The following is a 24,224-nucleotide window of genomic DNA, read 5'->3' as shown; positions in this document are numbered from 1 at the left end:
TGAAAAGGTGGGTTTTTGCAATGGTCGCTGACAAGCCAATCTAAGAATTGCTCTGATCTCTTCAAGAGGAGTGTTTAGTCTAGAATCCAGCATTAAGAAGCTTGCCTTCCAGATCTCAAGAGTTTCCATTCTCTGAAATGAGTGTGTGTGTGGTCATGAGTGCAGGTGTCCATGAGCTTCAGATGGTAAGGCATTCTCAGAGGTAGTATGCTTCTGATCTTTGAGAACTAGGACCTAGCAACAAAAGGGAGGCAAGTGGAGGGTGGAATCAACTGATGTGCTCTCAGCAGCTAGTTCTGATCAAGAGAGACAGGTTGCTCTGTGTTGTACAAGACAGAGTTTAATTGGCCTTGATTGACTAAGGCACAGGCAATTATAGTACTGTAATCCAGTCTTAAAGTGCATGGATCATCACTGCTAGGTTAATGTTCAAAAACAGGTGTAGTCATCCAGCAACCTAAAGAGGGCAGAAGTTTCTTGGTTCAATAGCTACTGCTGCTATTTTTATAAGTACCGGTAGTTAGTACAGTAGCTCTCAAACTGTGGGTCACAGCCCCGTTTTAATGGGGTCACCAGGGCTGGCTTAGATTTGCTGAGGCCAGGGGCCAAACCCCGAGCCCCACTGCCCAGGGACGAATCTGAAGCTTGAGCCAAACTGTCCAGGGCCAAAGCCGAAGCCCAACAACTTTAGCCCTGGGCAGCGGGATTCAGGTTACATGGCCCCTGCCTGGGGCTGAAGCCTTTGGGTTTCAGCTTTGCCCCTCCCCACCCTTCCCGTGGCAGTAGGGCTCGGGCTTTGGCCCACTCACCCCAGGGCAACAGGGCTTGGGTGAGCTCAGTCCCTCTTCCTAGGATCATGTAGTAATTTTTGTTGTCAGAAGGGGGACGCAATGCAATGAAGTTTAAGAAACCCTGAAAAAAAACAACAAGGAGTCCGGTGGCACCTTAAAGACCAAGATGTATATGAGCATAAGCTTTTGTGGGTAAAAACTCCCTTCTCTTCATGTGTCAGTATATTTATGTCTACATCTGTAATTTTCACTCCATGCATCTGAATAAGTGGGGTTTTTACCCACAAAAGCTTATGCTCATATAAATCTGTTAGTCTTTAAGGTGCCACTGGACTCTGTTTTTTTGAAACCAGACTAACACGGCTACCCCCTGATACTTGAGAAACCCTGAGTTAGTACATTGCAAAATGAGCTGTAAGCAGCAGCTATTGAAAGACTACTGTAACTGCTGTTCAGAGTTAAAACCATCCATTTCATTTAAAGGGAGCAGAAGGTCCTAGAACATGCTATGGACCAACACACTGCAACACACATGTATTGTTTCATGATTTCTGTGTGTATATAAAGTCTGCTGCAGTTTCCACGGTAAACATCTGATGAAGTGAGCTGTAGCTCACGAAAGCTCATGCTCAAATAAATTGGTTAGTCTCTAAGGTGCCACAAGTACTCCTTTTCTTCACACTGCAATAAGATTCTCTTAAAGCTTTTAATAACATTTTTACACTATAAAACCACTATTTCTGGCCATCTAAGTGGAAATGGCAAAGACAATTGACAATATGTAACATACTGCTCCTAGATTGAGAATTAACAGGCTTACTTTTTGCTTGAAATCTACACTGCAACTTTACCAAAGCAGAAGCAATGCCATAACAAATTATAAATTGCTAAGTATCTGATTACATATAAGAAACTTTAAAGTTAAAACTGGAGTACTCAAGCTTTTATTCATCCTATGGTACATTCATAGTGCAGAAACTGGAAGATGTGAAATATAAGCAAAAATTTAAATTAAAGCAAAAAACCCCACACCTGTTTGGAGACACTTAAACACACACACAAGAACAATGCAGTGATAGAGGAATCTATTTTCCCTCTGATGCAGAGAGAGGTTATACAAGCTCTCTGTTAAACTTAGTGGGAGGTAAGTGAAGAAAAAAAAATCTTTCTGGTTCAAAGTTAAGGAAAATCTGTTTTGTTTACACTCAAGTCAAACAAAAAGTAAACCAAATCTTAGATTTTAAAGATGGTTTAGAAAAAGTTGTCTGTACAAAGACTTGCACAAATTTGAACAGTTAAGTCTAAAATTTGCCTTATCACACACATTTTAATATTGTGAAAAGATTTAAGCACGAATTTCCCCAATACAGTCTTGACTGTGAATCTAAGTAACCTACAAGGTGGCTGTGACCTGTGACTAACAGTCACATACACCCTTGAAACACTTCGTATTATTTTATAAACTACTTTAATATGGATATGAACTTCAGATAAAAAACAAAACAATTACTGGTTTCAGAGGAACAGCCGTGTTAGTCTGTATTCGCAAAAAGAAAAGGAGTACTTGTGGCACCTTAGAGACTAACCAATTTATTTGAGCATGAGCTTTCGTGAGCTACAGCTCACTTCATCAGATGTTTACCGTGGAAACTGCAGCAGACTTTATATACACACAGAAATCATGAAACAATACCTCCTCCCACCCCACTGTCCTGCTGGTAATAGCTTATCTAAGCTATTACCAGCAGGACAGTGGGGTGGGAGGAGGTATTGTTTCATGATTTCTGTGTGTATATAAAGTCTGCTGCAGTTTCCACGGTAAACATCTGATGAAGTGAGCTGTAGCTCACGAAAGCTCATGCTCAAATAAATTAAAACAATTACTGGACATATACACAAGATTTTAGCTTTATTGTTTTAATAGGCTAATATTTTAAGATAAATGGTAACAGGCAGGCTTAGACACTAACAGCAACTTTTTAAAAACACAAGTCTACAATTTATAGATGAATAAAGTGAAAACAATTAAAACATATTAGAAAGTGCTATCCCAGACAAAGATCTGAGCCAGAGCATTTTCCCCACACACCCCACCCTCACAATTGAGCTTATGGTAGGAAGTGAATGCTGACTAGGTCACAAATGGGCCTATCTGTAATTATAGGAGTAAAAACAAAACAGAATACGGCCTTCACTGGTAAAAGTGACTTGTTAAAACTTGTTAGCAGTGTTTCAAGCTTCAAGTCACTCACAGAAATGAACTCTTGCCTAATGCCGAACAGACAACAATATCTACCTACATTTCATTATAAATACAGGTGCCTGCAAGTTCTCATTATACACTCGATAACATCCTAGTAATGCATTACCACTCCATTTCACCCTCAGAAGGATGGAAGAATGACTACAATAGGATATTCACAAACCTATATATTACATTACATTACCAATGTAGTTAAACAAGATACCACCCAAAAATTAGAGGATATACAAAATTCAAACAGATTTATTAAACTTCTGTTTCTCTCTTCCAGGCCAAGAATCCCCACTCCAAAACAAAACCTGTATGAATGTCACATTGGTAGCCTTCCAAATCCAGAAGTTACATCCATTTTAAAAAGGAACCACACACATCCGTACCCGTTCTCTTCCCTGACCAGATATTTGTCGGGGGCAAGAGGAGGAGGCTGGGAAGACTGGATAGTCCCAATCCAAGATCATCAAATGATGATGCTAAGGATAGAAGTAGTATCCTGCTCCTTGGCAAATGGGAAGTTAGTCAACTGTTTTCCCCTACCTTAACAAAAAATATATTTGGTAATACTGAAAAAAGGCATATTGACCCCTTCACCGATTATTCTCACACTATAGCCACATTAGAAATAACCCCAGAGCTGGGCAGAGGAACTGCATTAGACAAAATTCCTTCTGCCTCCCCTTACACACACCCACCAAAAACCCATCCCTAACATTTGTCAATTTTTGTAAGCCATGAAAAAGTGCTACTAACCTGATGGGAAAGAGGGAGAGACCTCCCACTAGCTAGGCTTTTCTATCTCACCCATCACCCTGGCAGCTTTAGCAGGACAATCCTGGGGTTTAAACACTGATACGAGTCAGGCATTCGCATTACAGAGACCCCGCCAAGAGGGCGCGTGTACACACACACACACACACACCCCTCCTGCATATTGGTGCAAATATAATGTTTCAAAGCACTAGCCCTTGATGGCCCCTCTAACAGAACAGCACACGCTGATGGCGAAGGGGCCAGTGCACCCAGGACATCACCTACCTACCTCCCCCACCCCTCTCAGTCTCAGCAGCGAAGTATGTAGCAGTACGAGGTGTCCCCTCAGCCCATCACTGAAATAGCTTAGCGCACCTAGCGCCGCGGGAGTGACCCCCCCCCCCATCCTTCCTTCGCCGCTGCTCTCCCTTCCCCCACGGGGCCAAGAGCCTCAGCCCCATCTCCCGCTGCGCGCGCATAGGGTTGAGAAGGGTCCCGCCTTGCGCCCCCCTCCCCCTCGTGTGGTTGGGAAGGGTCCCGCCTTGCCCCCTAACCCCCTTCTTCTCCCGCCCCTCCCGGGTGTGGGGTTGGGAAGGATGCCGGCCCCCGGTGTGTGTGTGCTCGCCTGGGGGGGGGGGGGATCTCTTGCCTCGCCCCCCCCGCCCGCCCGCCGTGTGTACGTGCTGGGGGGTGGGGCTCGCTCACCTTCCAGCAGCCGGGTGATGAGGCTATCCACATTCAGCTCCCCGTCCGCCATTTTGTGTGCACCGGACTCAGTAGTCCCGGGCGGGGATAGGCGGGGTGGAGAGGGCTTCACGGACTAGAGGAGGTGGCGACTCGCCCCAAGAAACCCGCCGGGCGCTTCGCTTCTCCAGCGCTGGCACCCAAAAGCGCCGGCCTCGGTCCCGCTCCGTTAAATGGGGGAGATCAACCCCCGCGCCTCCTCCCCGCCTCAGAGATCAGGCTACCCCCACTGCGCATGCGCCAACCCCGCTCCCCCGGCCGTGGCTGCTTCGCTTCGGAACTTCAGCAACTGCGCAGGCGCAAAGGACTCCTCTAGGCCAATATTACTGCGCAGGCGCAACGGGGTGGTCTTGCTGCACTTCAGGCCCTCCTGTAGGTGGGCATAGGTTTGAGATGATTTTCCTTCCCCCACAACACTCCCGCCCCGGGTCTAGTAACCAACTGGGCCTCCCAGTGCTGGAAGCGGGGCCGGGCCGAGCTGGAGTCCGGTGGGGGCAGGGACGGGTTCTCCCTCTGCCATGTACATTGGCCAAACCGGACAGTCTTTATGTAAAAGACTAAATGGACACAAATCAGACGTCAAAAATTATAACATTCAAAAACCAGTCGGAGAACACTTCCGTCTCTCTGGTCACCTTGATTACAAACCTAAAAGTCGCAATATTACAACAAAAATACTTCAAAAACAGACTCCAACGAGAGACTGCTGAATTGGAATTAATTTGCAAACTGGACACCATTACACTAGGCTTGAATAAAGACTGGGAATGGATGGGTCATTACACAAAGTAAAACGATTTCCTCTTGTTTATTTCCCCCTCTGCTGTTCCTCACATGTTCTTGTCAACTGCTGGAAATGGCCCACCTTGGTTATCACTACAAAAGACTTTTTTTCTCTCCTGCTGGTAATAGCTCACCTTACCTGATCACTCTCCTTACAGTGTGTATGGTAACACCCATTGTTTCACATTCTTTGTGTATATGAAATCGCCCTACTGTATTTTCCACTACATGCATCCGATGAAGTGAGCTGTAGCTCACGAAAACTTATGATCAAACAAATTTTTTAGTCTCTAAGGTGCCATAAGTACTCCTTTTCTTTTTGTGGATACAGACTAATACAGCTGCTACTCTGAATCCAGAATATTGAGTGTCATGTAGTCAGAGAGGCACCTACTGGCAGTCAGGTCCCGGGCAGGGAATCTGTCAGGCATCCCCAGGCTTTCCCAGCTGTAACTCACGTGCTCACACCTGCCCTTAGCAGCTCTTGTGATCTGATGTGGCATCACATTCGTTTATGCTTGTCTGAAAGGCCCAGCTCCTGGGACCACGTTTGAGAAGCTCAGTTTTCATTAGAAGTATGTTTCAAATAGGCTGACCCAGCCTCCCACCAGACATCCACCCAATGATGAGCTGCCAAAATTTTAACAACGGGTTCCCTCCTCAACCCACGAGGGGGTCGTTGCCCACCCCCACCCCCCAGAACTCCTGCCCCATCCAACCCCCCTGCATTCCTTGATGCCCCCCCAGAACCCCTGCCCCATCCATGCCCCTCCCCTGTGCCCTGACTGCCCCCAGAACCGGGCAGGAGGGTCTCGTGGGCCACCGTAGTGAGTGCTCACCCCACCCCTAAGAGCCAGAGGCACCTGCCAGGGGGCAAGGTGGGGAGTCCCAGCGGTGCTTACCTGGGGCAGCTCCCAGGAAGCATCCGGCAGGTCCCTCTGGCTCCTAGGGGCGGGGGGGCGTAACTGGGGGGGAAGCAGGGGGAGCGGCCGCTCTCCCACTGATCACATCAAAAGTGGCACCTTAGGCGCCGACTCTGTGGGTGCTCTGGGGCTGGAGCACCCATGGGGAAAATTGGTGGGTGCAGAGCACCCACCAGCAGCTCCCCGCCCCACACCCAGCCCCAGCTCACCTCCTCTCCGCCTCCGCCTCCTCCCCTGAACGGACTGCCCCGCTCTGCTTCTCCGCCCCCAACCCTGCTTTCCGCGAATCAGCTGTTCGTCGGGAAGCCGGGGAGGGCTGAGAAGCAGGCGGTGGCTTCCCGCTCAGGCAGAGGGTGGCGGAAGTGAGCTGGGGCGGGGAGCGATTCCCCTGCGCCCCCCCCCGCCCCCGGGTTACCTGCTGCAGCGCAGGCAGCCCTCCTCGTGCCCCCCACCCGCCCGAGCTCACCTCCGCTCTGCCTCCCTGGGCCTGAGCAGGAAGCCGCCGCTTGTGTCTCAGCCTGCTCTGGCTTCCCGCGTGAACAGCTGATTTGCGGGAAGCTGGGGCGGGGGGCAGAGAAGCAGAGTGGGGCAGTGCGTTCAGGGGAGGAGGCGGAGCGGAGGTGAGCTGGGGCTGGGCGTGGGGCGGGGAGCTGCTGGTTTTCCTCTTGGGTGCTCCAGGGCTGGAGCACCCATGGAGTCGGCGCCTAAGGCGCCACTTTGGGCCAGTTAAATTTAGAAGCCCTTTTAGAACCGGTTGTCCCTCGCGGAACAACCAGTTCTAAAAGAGCTTCTAAATTTAACAACCGGTTCTAGTGAACCGGTGCAAACTGGATCCAGCTCACCACTGCATCCACCTGCTGAAACCACACCGGTCTTAGGTCCCAATTTATTTAAACAAACTGTCCACACTGAAATACCAAGTTGTGTTCACTACACCCATGTTCTAATGCAGGTGTCAGGAATGATTTTCTAGCTCAGCTAGTCTATGCTCCAGTGTGGATGGGATCTTTAACACTATTATTTTTCTCATTCCTGAAATATTTTTCAGCATTACTTCCTGACCATTTCAATGTATGTGCTTTTGCCAACTGGTGCTTTTCCCGAATGGACATAAAATACTTTTGAAAGCAACAGTTAAAAATTCTCAAGAGTAGGGCCAATATGTTCAATTGTATGTAGGATGCTAAAAGGTAGCTGATTGTCACTGGTGCTGTGCAAACTGCAGCTGCTCTAGAAAAATCAGGCCACATAAATACCTAAATATAGATGCAGATTTAGATTCCTAGCTCTAGGAGCCCAAGTCTGAATTTTTGCCTAGGTCCACACAGCCCATGTAATCTTACATGATTTTCAAGAACTCATTTTCATGTCACGATCAGGGAAAAACTAGTATGAACAAAGCTTTAAAAGTTCTTGAATGATTCAATGAATATGTGGGAATCTATGTTAAGGGGCCTGGCAACTAAAGTGAGAAAGAGCTCTTTCAAAATGTGTGGGGTGATGATAAAGTTTCACTTGGCTGTACTAAAAGAAAAGAAGAGCCCATAAAAAGGCTCAAAATTTGACTTTGTATTCCCAGTTGGAGATAGACACCAAAATGTAATTCCAACTCATCTGCTAAAAGTTTATATGCATATACAAACTCTCTTCATTATCAGTCTTTTCCATAAACAGTGAAAAGCTAAACGACACTTGGACATTAGTTTTTTTTGTCAAGTTAGAAAAAGTAACTATTCAGCTTTTAAAAATAGGACTTTCAGCGCTGCCCAATGTAGTAGATATGCTACCCATCCTGAATTTTAAAGCATTATCCCAGTTTCAGTGGATCAGTCCCACATTATTGAACTGCCCTGAAAGTCAACACAACATTGTGCAGTGGCATGATGATGTTGCACAGTGATAGAATGTTGCACGACGACAGGATGGAGGTGTGTAGTGATATTGCATTGTGACACTGATACAAATCGTTTTGCATCACAAACTCCAAAAGATGGCAAACGATTGTTGCTCCGGGCAAAACTGTGTGGTAGCTGTGTGTACAAGGGACATTAAAAATCCATACTGTACAAACCGTAATCTTGGCAACCACAATTCAAGTTATATCAAACACAGCACAGATCATGGTATATTATATAGTTACATGAAATAATTTGAAGCATTTTGCAATACAGGAAGCATTTTGCGACATGGTTCATTAAGGACTCCATAAAAAAAATGCTTGATCTTAAAAGGGAAACAAATTCAATCTGCTTGTTGAAAGAAAATAATTGTCTGGTGGTATTATGGCTCAATTAAGGAAATTAAATTTACAGGGGAGAAAGTTAGAATTCTATGCATTTATTACACAGTACAATGAAACTGAGATTTTTTTAATTTCAGAGAATAAAGTTATTTAACTCTAACTTTGTAACTGTGACGTACCATTTAAAATTAAACAGTAATATGCCAAAAATCTTGTGAATCACAGAGTTCACTTTGCATACTATTAAGTTTATTAATTTTGGTTAAACAATAAAAAAAAAAAGCCCATAGGTGCAGTTTATGCAATTCTAACTCTCATTGATCAAGGAGATGTGCTTAGCCACTTCTGCCAAGCAAGGATGCAGAGCAGAGATATTTTACTGGTCTTTCGTGTGGAAGGAGGAACTGAGTATATACTGATGTAAATTCCCATTAATCTTTCTCCCCTTTGTTAATTTCCTATTATTTTTAAATTGCCTGCACTGATCCCACACTTCTCTTTGTTCCTTACTCTCCCCTTCTCAGCTTCATTACCACTGACCCTAAACAGTCTATTTTTCCCCCTGCTTCTCCTTTCTGGTCAGCAAACTTCCCCGTAGTATCATATAGTTTTGCCATGGTGCACTTGGGACTTTATAAGCTTACGAAAGACTCATATTTTAAAGGAGATGGACAAAAGAGGGTTCAGGGGGAAATGGTGTTCCAAAGGGTATGTCTACACTGGCAGAGTTATGGTGCCGGCAGTTACAGCACCATTCAGAGAGCGCTTAAGGAAATTGCTGTTGTGTGTTCACACTGACAGCTGCCTGCACAATAGCATGTTCACACTTGCAGCACTTGCAGCGGTATTTGGAGCGGTGCACTCTGGGCAGCTATCCCATGGAGCATCTCTTCCTCTTCTGCTGCTAAGAGTTGTGGGAAGGCGGGGGGGGAGGGGGACATGGGGCATCCTGGTTCCTGTCCCAATGCCCTGTGATGCATTGCTTCGCATTCCAACAATCCCTGTGCTTCTGTCCGCATTTGGTGGCATCTTTCAATGGTTTTTGCACTGCGCACTCTGCCTCTTCGGTCTGCAGGAATGGATCCTGAACTGTTGACCAGTATGCTGCTCGCGCTGACCAACATATCATGAATGGCAGTGGAATTATTCCTTAAGCTACAAAAGCAAGAGGAGTGAGATATTGATCTCGCCATGTGTAGTACCTACGACACAAGACTGCTTGTGGCATTCACGGAGGTGCTGACCACAGTGGAACGCCACTTTTTGCCTTGGGAAACAAGGCCTGAGTGGTGGGATCACATCATCATGCACGTCTGGGATGACAAGCAGTGGCTGCAGAACTTTCGGATGAGGAAAGTCACATTCATGGGACGGTGTGAGGAGCTCTCCCCAGCCCTGCGGCACAAGGCCATGAGAATGAGAGCTGCCCTGCCCTTGGAGAAGCATGTGGCGATTGCACTGTGGAAGCTGGCTACTCCAGACTGCTACCGATCGATTGCTAACCAGTTAGGAGTGGGAAACTCCACAGTTGGACTCGTGTTGACAGACATGTGCAGGGCCATTAATCACATCCTGCTCCAAAAGACCGTGACTCTGGGCAATGTGCGTGACATTGTGGATGGCTTTGAACAAATGGGCTTCCCTAACTGCGGAGGGGTGATAGATGGCACGCATATTCCAATTCTGGCACCAGACCACCTAGCCACCAAGTACATTAATTGGAATGGGTATTTCTCTATAGCTGTCCTGGCACTTGTGGATCATCGTGGGCATTTCACGGACATTAACGCAGGCTGGTTTGGAAAGGTGCATGACGCATGCATCTTTTGGAACACTGGCCTGTTCAGGAAGCTGCAAGCAGGGACTTTCTTCCCAGAGCAGAAGATCACCGTAGGGGAAGTCGAAATGCCCATTGTGATCCTTAATGCCGTGGCTTATGAAGCCATACACAGGGCACCTTGACAGCAGCAAGGAGCAGTTCAACAACAGGCTGAGCAAGTGCAGAATGACTGTTGAGTGTGCTTTTGGCCATATAAAGGCCCACTGGCGCTGCCTATGTGGGAAGCTGGACCTGACCAATGACAATATTCCTATGCTTATAGCTGCGTGCTGTATGCTCCATAATATTTGTGAAGGGAAGGGTGAAAGCTTCACTCAGGACTGGAACGCTGAGACTCAGTGCCTGGAGGCTGAATTTGAACATCCAGAGACCAGGGCTATTAGAGGGGCCATAAGGATCAGGGATGCCTTGAGGCAGCAATTTGAAACTGAAAGCCACTAATATTTGTTGCTATGCTCAGGAGTGCAGTGCTTGTAATGTTAGGAGGTGATTGTGATTGGTGCAGATGATGCAATATGAAGCTTTAAGAAAATTGCCTGTTGCTTTCCAGGGCTCTGTTTGCTTTCAATTAATAGAATACAGGTTGCTTTCAAATGAACACAATTCTTTTATTAAAAAACAACAACTGGAGGAGAGAGACAAACAAAAAAAACATATCAACACTGCGGGGGATTGGGGGAAGGGAAGGTCCCAGGAGGAGATGGGGTCCTGGATGGTTGAAGATTTGTGTATGTCCAGGGATCATATCCAACCTTCTGCTTTGGAGTACAGTGCAGCGGGTACTGTACTTCCAACAGGGCTAAACTGCAGAGGGACGGGTGTTGAGTGCAGTGGGTACTGGGAGTCCGCAGTGCTGGACTGTGACGGGGCAGGAGTGGAATGCAGCGGGTACAGACTGGAGCCAGGAGGTTGATAAGAGTGTGTTGGCAGTGCCTGGACGGGATCATGGGAAAGAGTTTTGTGACAACGGCTGCAGCGGAGTGCGGGCACGGAGCTGCTTGGTTTGCAGTGTTAGTATCACCTGGAGCATGTCCACTTGGCTCTCCATAACATTTAAGAGCCGCTCCATGACTTCATTCTGGCGTGCCGTGTTCTCTTTTCGGTCCCTCTCCCCGTTGTCCCACCACTCTTTCAATTCCTGTTTTTTGGCCACAGAGTGCATCATAACCTCACGCAGAAAGTCCTCCTTAGTTCTTCTTGGCCACTTTCTAATTCTGTGCAGCTGTTCAGCCAGCAATAACAAAGAGGGAGGCTGGGCTCCCAAGGTCATCTCTGTGAAGCCAAAACGCAACATTTTACAGAAGCAGTATTGTTGCAACGCACAGAACACTGATTCGGTGATTTAAAACATAGCCAGTATTCACATACCTGTCACTAACTGGCTGACCCTAGGCCAGCACACATGAGCCACAAGACCCCCAAAATGGTGAGTAGCTGCAGGGGCAGAGTAAATCAATGTTTCTGGACCCTACTGTACACTGGGCACGTGGCTCTTGGGTAGAGCCAGCATTGTAGGAGGGGCTGATAATCATTCCTGTCCCCACATTTTCCACAAGCTGTGTTCATTATGGAAGATATCTCACTTCTGAGGGTGAACAGGGAATCAAGGGAGGGTCTTCTCAAAGACTGCATTGCTCCAAGCGGGGGATCACCTGGTGCATGGAGCAGGCATGGCCACCTGGAAAGATGTGCTGAGACCAGTGCACACATCACCGAGCAAACAGGAAGGGGACTTTCAAAATTCCAAAGGAATTTACAGGGTGGAGATGACGATTGGTCACCTGAGGGCAGGGCAGTAGAGTTCAAACCGATGACCAGAGAGGCAAGAACAGGCATTGGGGACACCTTCCGCAGGCTAATCGCAGTGCTGTAATCGACCAGGGTGCTGTACCCCCTGCACAGAAAGCTGTACGCCTCTCGGCCGGATGGCTTTTTTTTACAGTTTCTGCGCACTAAGTGGCTTGGCAATGTGTACACCTTGGGAGTTAGAATGCAGAAAGCTGCTTTACTGTGCAGAAACTTGTCAGTGTAGACAGGGTCTTAGTAATATTGTCCTCAACACACTCAAGCTTCCATGTTATTGTAAATAGCATGAGACTGACCCCATTCCCACCTTCACAGCATTATTTCAACCTCTCAAACTACTTCTAGTCATTCGGAACAACACTACACTGGCCCACCCAGTCAGTCACTATCTTATTGACATAGCAGTTATTAATCACCCCAAGATCAAATTCTCTAAGGGTACTGTATTTACTCAGGCTCTCAGTTGCTACTTGAAAGGCAGCAGCCCCAGCAGCATTGTTCCCTTAACCCTGTCTGTTATTGTCTGCCTTATAAGGATATACAGCAGCATTCTACTAGCTGGTTCAAAACTCTACAGATTATCTCTATTGTTTCCCCTTTGCTGAGCAAAAGGAGATTTTGGGGCCCTTGTATGTCAGTTTCCTGTTTGGAACACAAATCAGTGATGCAGAGTTAGTTGCTTTCTTTTTGTAAATAAATAAAACTATGTATACAAGCCCTGTTTCTTTGAACAGAGGTGGTAACAAACTGCAAACAGGCAATGCCTTTTGCAGAAACCTCAGATATGGCACCATTCCCCTGTCCAAGAATGAAACACCTGTTTTGTGCTTCTAGCTCTGTCCAGGGTTAACACAAAACTCAAAACAGATCTAACTGCTTACCTGAACAGCCACCCACCCACTCTGTCCTTTTCCTCCCTCAGCCCCTGTACTTTATATATGGACTGGGAAATGCCTAGTCCAAGGCTCCCGCTCAGGCCAAATGGTGTGGAAAGGTGCCCTGACTGTTAATCTTCTAGATATCTGTTCTGCAACAGAAAGGAAGCTCAGAAGCTAAAGACTGAGGCAAAGAGGATTCCTTTAAAGCTATATATTACCCTTAAAGACTCTTTGACTGCATTTACTACATGACATCCTTAACTCCCTTTATGGAGCATTTCATCCTGGGTGGTGCTCAAAAATCAGTGACCATTAGCACCTTTTGCTACAGTAGTATTTTATTTTAAACTAAACAACACCTAAACCTTGACTTTCTGTAAAGCATTGCTCTTCCCCCCCTCCAGCTACCAAGCTGTATTCCCATTCCCATCTCTCTCCCCCTCCTCCCTTTCCTCCTCAGTCTGCTTTTATTAGCAGAGAGCTGTTCTGGAATTGTTCTGATGCACTGCAGAATACATTACATCACTATCTCATTCTGAAAGCACACCTTACATGAGATTATAGATGCCCAGCTAAAGTCAGGATTTTTTCAAGAATTTAGTGGCAGTCTATTAAACTACTGTAGGAGAATAAACCGTAAATATTCTACCTACATTTTATACTTCTGTTATCCACATCAAAGAGCTAAAGAGGCAGTGTAGTGGTTACAGCAGATGATTGGGATTGAGACTTTCCGGATTTTGTTCATAGATATCTCCTGCCTAAACCCCAGTGCAATCCATAATTCAAACTGGGGAAGTTTATTTTACTTATGGGGCAGAGGTGCTGGAACTAGGGGTGCTGGGGCGTTGCCACTCTCCCTGGCTTGAAGTAGTAATAACGCAAAATACATGGTTTCCGCCTTCAGCATCCCCACTAAAAAATTGTTTCAGCACCACTACCATGGGGCCCAATCCAGTAGACATGTTGGATCAGGTCCTGTTCAAAATCAGGCTGGAGGAGGAAGTAGTGGTGCTGTCTCCATTGTAACTTTTAGCCTGGTGGTTAGAGCACTTACCTGGGACATCCAGGTTCAATTCCTCCCTTTGTCTGATGGGCACAAAGGATTTGAACAGGGTTCTGCCACCTCTCAGGAGAGTGCATTAACCACTGAACCATGGGATATCCCGCCATCTCTCCTGTTAAATCTGTTCCACTTTGGAGAAAGACTTAGAGTGAATGGGCCTGAGAAAGAGACTGACTCTGTAGCCTCATGGGAGACTCAGAGTATGTCTACACAGCACACAACACCCCACGCACGCTGGTGCCACCTCCTCAAGTCTCAGAGCCTGTGTCAAGTGAGGGCAGGTCTACGCTTAAAACGCTGTATCAGCAAAGCTGCGTCGCTGTAGCCCTTTCATGCAGACACTCTAAGCCAACGGAAGAGCGCTCTCCCGTCGGCCTAGTTAATCCACCTTCCTGAGAGGTGGGAGCTGTGTCAGCAGAAGAAGCTCTCCCGCTGACATAGCACTGTCTACACGGGGGGCTAAGCTGGTATAACTATGTCGGTCAGGGAGTTGATTATTCACCCACCGAGCGATGTCGTTACACAGAAGTAAATTTGGGCCAGGGCTGACTCAGGACTACAGGGCTCACGCCACTGGCACCGAAACAGGGGAGGACCAGGAGGCCATGGCCCTCCCACTTTTTGAAAGTGGACAGGCCCAGCCCATCCACTTTTTGTCACGGGCTCCGTCCCAGCCCCTCCTCTTCCCTCCCCCGGGCCCCCCGCCCAGCCAGGCTGGCAGCTGGAGCTGTGGGGAGCCACAGACCCTCCACGTGCCTGGGGTGAGGGGGCCTGAGAGTAGCCCCCAGCCCAGATGCCTGCCCCCTGGCCTCCTGCCCAAGGCAGGTGGTCCTCAGCTCCCCACAGCTGCCCGCATGGTTCTTACCATGCCTGGGTTGTGGCTCCGAGGCCCCGCCTCCCCAGCTGAAGCCAGGTCGGGGTAAGAGCTGTGCAGGCACCTGTGGGGAGCCTTGGACCCATGTGCCCTGGGCTTGGGGGCCAGACTCCCTAGCCCTGCTCCAGCTCCAGCTTCTGTCTTGGCCAGGGGCAGGGTCTTGGGGGAAGAGGCAGGGCAGGGGCAGGGCCACAGAAAGTATGGGGGCCCCCACACCCACTTTTGGGAAGGCTCCATCGCCCCTGGCTCATGCACCAGGGCTAAAGATAGCAGTGCAGCCTTTCAGGCTCAAGCCCGGAGACCCTCCCTGTGTTTCAGAGTCTGGCTCCCAGCCTGAGCCTAAACATCTGCACTGCTACTTTCAGCCCTCTGGTGCAAGCCTAGGATAACTGACTCAGGCTCTGAGACTTGCTGCTGCAGGTTTTTTTTTGCTGTATAGACATACCCCACCCCCAGAGTACAATGCCCCTGCTCCAAAGGATTTTTAAATATTCAGTGGAACGGCTTCAACAGGCTAGACTGAGCAAGTCCCACATCTGACTATCCCATCATTCAGTGGTTAGAGTGCTCTCCTGAGAGGTAGAAGACCCTTGCTCCCCATCAGACAAAGGGAGAAATGGACCTGAGTTTCCCACATCCCTCATTCATGCTCTAATCACTATGATAAAAGTTATAAGCGTGGTGGGAGTGGCACCACCACCTCCTCTTCCTCTGGCCATTTTGAGTGGAGTGAAACAGGTGTCTGACTCAGGCCATGTCTACACTACTACTTATGTCGGCAAAACTTATGTCACTCAATGGTGTGAAAAATACACTCCCCTAAGTGACAAAAGTTTTACCAGCATAAGCACTTGTCTGCACAGCGCTATGATGGGTGATGCTCTCCCACCGACCACCCTACCACCGCTCATTGGTGGGGGTTTAATTACGTCAACATGGGATATCTCTGCCATTGGCATAGAGCGGCTCCACAGGATCTTACAGCAGTGCAGCTGCATCGGTACAGCTGTGCCTCTGTAAGGGTATGTCTACACTACGAAATTAGGTCGAATTTATAGAAGTCGGTTTTTTTGAAATCGGTTTTATATATTCGAGTGTGTGTGTCCCCACAGAAAATGCTCTAAGTGCATTAAGTGCATTAACTCGGCGGAGCGCTTCCACAGTACCGAGGCAAGCGTCGACTTCCGGAGCGTTGCACTGTGGGTAGCTATCCCACAGTTCCCGCAGTCTCCGCTGCCCATTGGAATTCTGGGTTGATATCCCAGTGCCTGATGGGGCTAAAACATTGTCGCGGGTGGTTCTGGGTACATATCGTCAGGCCCCCGTTCCCACCCTCCCTCCCCCCCGTGAAAGCAAGGGCAGACAATCATTTCGCGCCTTTTTTCCTGAGTTACCTGTGCAGACGCCATACCACGGCAAGCATGGAGCCCGCTCAGGTAACTGTCACCCTATGTCTCCTGGATGCTGGCAGACGCGGTACGGCATTGCTACACAGTAGCAGCAACCCCTTGCCTTGTGGCAGCAGACGGTACAGTACGACTGGTAGCCGTCATCGTCATGTCTGAGGTGCTCCTGGTCGCCTCTGTGAGGTCGATCAGGAGCGCCTGGGCAGACATGGGCGCAGGGACTAAATTTGGAGTGACTTGAGCAGGTCATTCTCTTTAGTCCTGCAGTCAGTCCTATTGAACCGTCTCATGGTGAGCGGGCAGGCGATACGGACTGCTAGCAGTCGTACTATACCATCTTCTGCCGAGCAGCCATGAGATGTGGATGGCATGCAGTCCTTCTGCACCGTCTGCTGCCAGCCAAAGATGTAAAAGATAGATGGAGTGGATCAAAACAAGAAATAGACCAGATTTGCTTCCCCTCCTCCCCTGTCTAGGGGACTCATTCTTCTAGATCACACTGCAGTCACTTACAGAGAAGGTGCAGCGAGGTAAATCTAGCCATGTATCAATCAGAGGCCAGGCTAACCTCCTTGTTCCAATAACAACGATAACTTAGGTGCACCATTTCTTATTGGAACCCTCCGTGAAGTCCTGCCTGAAATACTCCTTGATGTAAAGCCACCCCCTTTGTTGATTTTAGCTCCCTGAAGCCAACCCTGTAAGCGCCCCTCCCAGCGTCAGAGCAATGGCAAACAATCGGGCATCTGAGAGTGCTGTCCAGAGCACTCACAATGGAGCACTCTGATGGGGCTAAAACATTGTCGCGGGTGGTTCTGAGTACGTGTCGTCAGGCCCCCGTTCCCTCCCTCCCTCCGTGAAAGCAAGGGCAGACAATCGTTTCGTGCCTTTTTTCATGAGTTACCTGTGCAGACACCATACCACGGCAAGCATGGAGCCAGCTCAGGTAACCGTCACCCTATGTCTCCTGGGTGCTGGCAGACGCGGTACGGCTTTGCTGCACAGTAGCAGCAACCCATTGCCTTCTGGCAGCAGACGGTGCAATACGATCGGTAGTCATCCTCGTCGTGTCCGAGGTGCTCCTGGCCACGTCGGCTGGGAGCGCCTGGGCAGACATGGGCGCAGGGACTAAATTTGGAGTGACTTGACCAGGTCATTCTCTTTAGTCCTGCAGTCCTATTGAACCGTCTTATGGTGAGCGGGCAGGCGATACGGACTGCTAGCAGTCGTACTGTACCATCTTCTGCCAGGCAGGCAAGAGATGAGGATTGCTAGCAGTCGTATTGTACCATCTTATGCCAGGCAGGCAAGAGATGAAGATGGCTAGCAGTCGTACTGTACCATCTTCTGCCAAGCAGCCATGAGATGTGGATGGCATGCAGTCCTTCTGCACCGTCTGCTGCCAGCCAAAGATGTAAAAGATAGATGGAGTGGGTCAGAACAAGAAATAGACCAGATTTGTTTTGTACTCATTTTCCTCCTCCCCTGTCTAGATCACACTGCAGTCACTCACAGAGAAGGCGCAGCGAGGTAAATCTAGCCATGTATCAATCAGAGGGCAGGCTAACCTCCTTGTTCCAATAACAACGATAACTTAGGTGCACCATTTCTTATTGGAACCCTCCGTGCAGTCCTGCCTGAAATACTCCTTGATGTACAGGCACACCCTTTGTTGATTTTAGCTCCCTGAAGCCAACCCTGTAAGCCGTGTCGTCAGTCGCCCCTCCCTCCGTCAGAGCAACGGCAGACAATCGTTCCGCGCCTTTTTTCTGTGCGGACGCCATACCAAGGCAAGCATGGAGGCCGCTGAGCTCATTTTGGCAATTAGGAGCACATCAACCACCACACGCATTATCCAGCAGTATATACAGCACCAGAACATGGCAACGTGATACCGGGCGAGGAGGCGACGTCAGCGCGGTCCCGTGAGTGATCAGGACATGGACACAGATTTCTCTGAAAGCATGGGCCCTGACAATGCATGCATCATGGTGCTAATGGGGCAGGTTCATGCTGTGGAACGCCGATTCTGGGCTCGGGAAACAAACACAGACTGGTGGGACCACATAGTGTTGCAGGTCTGGGACGATTCCCAGTGGCTGCGAAACTTTCGCATGCGTAAGGGCACTTTCATGGAACTTTGTGACTTGCTTTCCCCTGCTCTGAAGCGCATGAATACCAGGATGAGAGCAGCCCTCACAGTTGAGAAGCGAGTGGCGATAGCCCTGTGGAAGCTTGCAACGCCAGACAGCTACCGGTCAGTTGGGAATCAATTTGGAGTGGGCAAATCTACTGTGGGGGCTGCTGTTATGCAAGTAGCTCACGCAATCAAAGATCTGCTGATATCAAGGGTAGTGACCCTGGGAAATGTGCAGGTCATAGTGGATGGCTTTGCTGCAATGGGATTCCCTAACTGTGGTGGGGCTATAGACGGAACCCATATCCCTATCTTGGCACCGGAGCACCAAGCCGCCGAGTACATAAACCGCAAGGGGTACTTTTCGATAGTGCTGCAAGCTCTGGTGGATCACAAGGGACGTTTCACCAACATCAACGTGGGATGGCCGGGAAAGGTGCATGACGCTCGCATCTTCAGGAACTCTGGTCTGTTTCAAAAGCTGCAGGAAGGGACTTTATTCCCAGACCAGAAAATAACTGTTGGGGATGTTGAAATGCCTATATGTATCCTTGGGGACCCAGCCTACCCCTTAATGCCATGGCTCATGAAGCCGTACACAGGCAGCCTGGACAGTAGTCAGGAGCTGTTCAACTACAGGCTGAGCAAGTGCAGAATGGTGGTAGAATGTGCATTTGGACATTTAAAGGCGCGCTGGCGCAGTTTACTGACTCGCTTAGACCTCAGCGAAACCAATATTCCCACTGTTATTACTGCTTGCTGTGTGCTCCACAATATCTGTGAGAGTAAGGGGGAGACATTTATGGCGGGGTGGGAGGCTGAGGCAAATCGCCTAGCTGCTGGTTACGCGCAGCCAGACACCAGGGCGGTTAGAAGAGCACAGGAGGGCGCGGTACGCATCAGAGAAGCTTTGAAAACCAGTTTCATGACTGGCCAGGCTACGGTGTGAAAGTTCTGTTTGTTTCTCCTTGATGAAACCCCCCGCCCCTTGGTTCACTCTACTTCCCTGTAAGCTAACCACCCTCCCCTCCTCCCTTTAATCACCGCTTGCAGAGGCAATAAAGTCATTGCTGCTTCACAGTCATGCATTCGTTATTCATTCATCACACAAATAGGGAGATGACTACCAAGGTATCCCAGGAGGGGTGGTGGAGGAGGGAAGGAAAATGCCACACAGCACTTTAAGCACAGCACTTTAAAAGTTTACAACTTTAAAATTTATTGAATGACAGCCTTCTTTTTTTTGGGCAATCCTCTGTGGTGGAGTGGCTGGTTGGCCGGAGGCCCCCCCATCGCGTTCTTGGGCGTCTGGGTGTGGAGGCTATGGAACTTGGGGAGGAGGGCGGTTGGTTACAGAGGGGCAGCAGTGGCAGTCTGTGCTCCAGCTGCCTTTGCTGCAGCTCAACCATACACTGGAGCATTCTGGTTTGGTCCTGCAGCAGCCTCAGCATTGAATCCTGCCTCCTCTCATCACGCTGCCGCCACATTTGAGCTTCAGCCCTGTCTTCAGCCCGCCACTTACTCTCTTCAGCCCGCCACTTACTCTCTTCAGCCCTCCACCTCTCATCCCGGTCATTTTGTGCTTTCCTGCACTCTGACATTATTTGCCTCCACGCATTCGTCTGTGCTCTGTCAGTGTGGGAGGACAGCATGAGCTCGGAGAACATTTCATCGCGAGTGCGTTTTTTTTTCTTTCTAAGCTTCACTAGCCTCTGGGAAGGAGAAGATCCTGTGATCATTGAAACACATGCAGCTGGTGGAGAAAAAAAAAGGGACAGCGGTATTTAAAAAGACACATTTGATAAAACAGTCGCTACACTCTTTCAGGGTAAACCTTGCTGTTAACATTACATACATAGCACATGTGCTTTCGTTACAAGGTCGCATTTTGCCTCCTCCCACCGCGTGACTACCCCCTCAACCTTCCCCCCTCCCTGTGGCTAACAGCGGGGAACATTTCTGTTCAGCCACAGGCAAACAGCCCAGCAGGAATGGGCACCTCTGAGTGTCCCTGAAGAAAAGCGCTCTATTTCAACCAGGTGACCATGAATTATATCTCACTCTCCTGAGGATAACACAGAGAGATAAAGAACGGATTTTGGTTGAATGCCAGCAAACATACACTGCAATGCTTTGTTCTACAGTGATTCCCGAGTACGTGTTACTGGCCTGGAGTGGTAAAGTGTTCTACCATGAAGGACGAAATAAGGCTGCCCTCCCCAGAAACCTTTTGCAAAGGCTTTAGGACTACATCTAGGAGAACCGCAAATGCCAGGGCAAAGTAATCCTTTCACATGCTTGCTTTTAAACCATGTATAGCATTTTAAAAGGTACACTCACCAGAGGTCCCTTCTCCGCCTGCTGGGTCCAGGAGGCAGCCTTGGGTGGGTTCGGGGGGTACTGGCTCCAGGTCTAGGGTGAGAAACAGTTCCTGGCTGTCGGGAAAACCGGTTTCTCCGCTTGCTTGCTGTGAGCTATCTACAACCTCCTCCTCCTCATCATCTCCTTCATCCCCAAAACCTGCTTCCGTATTGCCTCCATCTCCATTGAAGGAGTCAAACAACACGGCTGGGGTAGTGGTGGCTGAACCCCCTAAAATGGCATGCAGCTCATCATAGAAGCGGCATGTTTGGGGCTCTGACCCAGAGCGGCTGTTCGCCTCTCTGGTTTTCTGGTAGGCTTGCCTCAGCTCCTTCAGTTTCACGCGGCACTGCTTCGGGTCCCTGTTATGGCCTCTGTCCTTCATGCCCTGGGAGATTTTCACAAAGGTTTTGGCATTTCGAAAACTGGAACGGAGTTCTGATAGCACGGATTCCTCTCCCCAAACAGCGATCAGATCCCGTACCTCCCGTTCGGTCCATGCTGGAGCTCTTTTGCGATTCTGGGACTCCATCATGGTCACCTGTGCTGATGAGCTCTGCATGGTCACCTGCAGCTTGCCACACTGGCCAAACAGGAAATGAGATTCAAAAGTTTGCGGTTCTTTTCCTGTCTACCTGGCCAGTGCATCTGAGTTGAGAGTGCTGTCCAGAGCGGTCAGAATGGAGCACTCTGGGATAGCTCCCGGAGGCCAATACCATCGAATTGTGTCCACAGTACCCCAAATTCGAGCCGGGAACGTCGATTTAAGTGCTAATCCACTTGTCAGGGGTGGAGTAAGGAAATCGATTTTAAGAGCCCTTTAAGTCGAAATAAAGGGCTTCACTGTGTGGACGGGTGCAGGTTTAAATCGATTTAACGTTGCTAACTTCGACCTAAAGTCCTAGTGTAGACCAGGGCTAAGCTATCTAGTGTAGACATGGCCTCAGGCACATAAGCCTCCTGACCGGACTCCAGGAGAGGATTCCCAGTTGTGGATTGCTAGCAGAGGTGCCTCCCTGCAGTTCAGCTTTAGGCTGAGAAGGCCAGTGCTTCGGATACACCTCTATCATTGGCATCTCCTGTTGTGTTTAAAACAGACATCCTCAAACACAAGGCAAGTATTTATTATCCCCACAACATGAGTTACGACATTATCTGTCGTAGAGGTGTGTATCATCGCCCCTTTACTCCTACTGCATGCGCCACGTACTTTGCTGTCAATCATATCAGGTATGTCTAGACATTCCATTAATTGCTATGGAACATTCGCAGAATGACAGTAGCCACGAAGGACCAACGATGAAAGAGTAAAAAAGGTAGAGGTAGAGCTCCCCTAAGCAACACATCAGTAAGTCTCGCTTTGAAAAAGCCAATGACTGAATCATGCATCAGCTGCAGCCTTATATCCCAGTATTTCCAATATACCCATAGAGATTGGGCAGGGCTCTCACAGCCCTGAAGAGACCATAAAGTCTCTCAGGAGTCCCCTACAAAAACAGTGAAAAACTCATATGTAAGGCATACACAACCGCATGTGTGTCAGACTACTTCAGCTGTCAGTGTCAGAACTATTTAAAAGTGTGATGAGGGTTTTTATTAGACTATGATACACTCTGAGTTCCTCTGCCAACTTGTCCTATTGCCCACCGGTTGTCATAAATAAAGGACACCTGCTGCTGCATTATTCCACAACCCAGGCTGGGGGATGGGCTCTTGAAGCAAAACATGACAGATGATTCTGGCCTCAGACCAAGTCTCTGGCATGACATGATACTCAAATATACCACTCCTTTGCATCAGAGAAAAGTGTTCTTGCTGTATCTCCTAGGAACAAACAGCTGTGGGAACCGAAAAAGTGTCTGCATTCATTTTCCTATGTAAATGTAAGAATAGTCAATTTCAGGGAAAACAGATGGTTTATGCGCTGCAAATTTGCTGGCATTTGACACTAGCAGCTATAGTTTCACAAAAATTAAATGTACGGTGAGCTTCTGAAAGAAATCCTTTAAATTTGGGGACTAAGCTCCAGCGATGTGAGCGATGTTTATCCTTTGATCTCACAGTGCTTCATATACATTATTAATCAAACTTTCCAACAGCCCTATAGTTAAGTATTAGTTAACAGTAGTTAAGTATTAGTTTATCCAGCTGTAAGAAAGATATAAGGCAGCACAGATAGGTTAAGGGAGTTACCTACCATTATACAGTGTGTCACAATTCTGAGTCCTCAGCACTAACCCCTAGGCAATTTTCTTTAGTATTGTTTTAAACCATTCTTTGCTACTTAATCCCTTGTGTGCCCTGTCCTCATCTGTGTGCCCAGGCCATTACTTTGGAAAGTGAAGCCATTATTTTTAATAGCATGGTAACATAGTTGGGCAATTTGAGTTCCCTTTCAGAGGTTTTATACTGCACGAAAGAGATTTGCAAGCAATCCTCAAACCCAATCACCAGTGGCAGTTGTGAAAGGTGCTAGGTGCATGAAGGAGTCTATATACCTAGTGACTTGTGTTTTCATGCTTGACAAAAACTTACTCTTTACCAATATAGCAATTCTCACACGGCTTCACAAATAGTAGATAATTAAACTTTACAACCCTGAGAGGTACATAAACTATATATATTTTCCTGAAAAAATATCAGAGAGTAATGTGACTTGGCAGGGTCACACAGTGCAAATCATCAGAGTTGGGTATCAAATCTAAGAATACTGAATCACAGTCCTCTTTGCTGGATACAAATGGGGTTTGAGGGAGGAATTTCTATTTCCTCTCTTTTCAGTGAAAGCCTCTATTCAAAAGTCTGCCCAGCATACTTTTAGGTGTTGTAATGAACAATAATAATCCAGGAGCAAACCAGGGCAGCAACCATTAGAAATACATTTTCAGTCTGTAGAGAAAAGTTAGGTATACTGTAAAGAATACAAGATTTATATAAAAGTTTGGAAGACGGATAGGGGTATCTGAACTATTATGAATCATACAAAACTTTAAGGCACTTTTACTGAAATGGTCTAGCTTCTTCATATTCTGCATTTTAAAAGTCTGAATTACGTCTTTCTATTGTATACAGTTATATAATGATAATCTGGGGGAACATGTACAATGTTTGCATGGAGTATTGCTATTGGTTAACCAGCAGATGTTTATTTACAATATTGATGTATTTCAGTGTCAAAGGTAATATGTTATTTCACATAAAAAGGAAGTGGGGAGAAAGCACAGACACTTATATAATGTTTAGAAAAAAATATATATATAAAAAAGAAATGTTTACCTATATCTCTTGATCCTGCTTTGGTTTATTAATATGCAGGCTGCAATGCTTTTAGCTATTGAAATCTAGAGATCACAATATTTTTAG

The 24,224-nt window shown here is 47.8% G+C and overlaps 1 protein-coding gene across 2 annotated transcripts in view; it reads right to left on the bottom strand.

The window, feature by feature from the left end:
* Nucleotides 1-4,793, bottom strand: part of PPP1CB (protein phosphatase 1 catalytic subunit beta) — a 60,723-nt gene extending 55,930 nt beyond the window's left edge. For both annotated transcript variants that reach the window (XM_073338619.1, XM_073338617.1), the window contains exon 1: nucleotides 4,507-4,793. Coding sequence is in view for 1 of the 2 variants with exons in the window: in XM_073338617.1 (XP_073194718.1) it covers nucleotides 4,507-4,558 (52 nt within the window). In the remaining variant the exon portion in view is untranslated. The remainder of the gene's footprint in view (nucleotides 1-4,506) is intronic.
* Nucleotides 4,794-24,224: the final 19,431 nt, after the last annotated feature.

Source organism: Lepidochelys kempii, chromosome 3 (genome assembly GCF_965140265.1).
Source record: "Lepidochelys kempii isolate rLepKem1 chromosome 3, rLepKem1.hap2, whole genome shotgun sequence".
In the NCBI taxonomy this organism is placed as follows: Eukaryota; Metazoa; Chordata; order Testudines; family Cheloniidae; genus Lepidochelys; species Lepidochelys kempii.
This window is presented reverse-complemented; position numbering and strand designations above follow the sequence as displayed.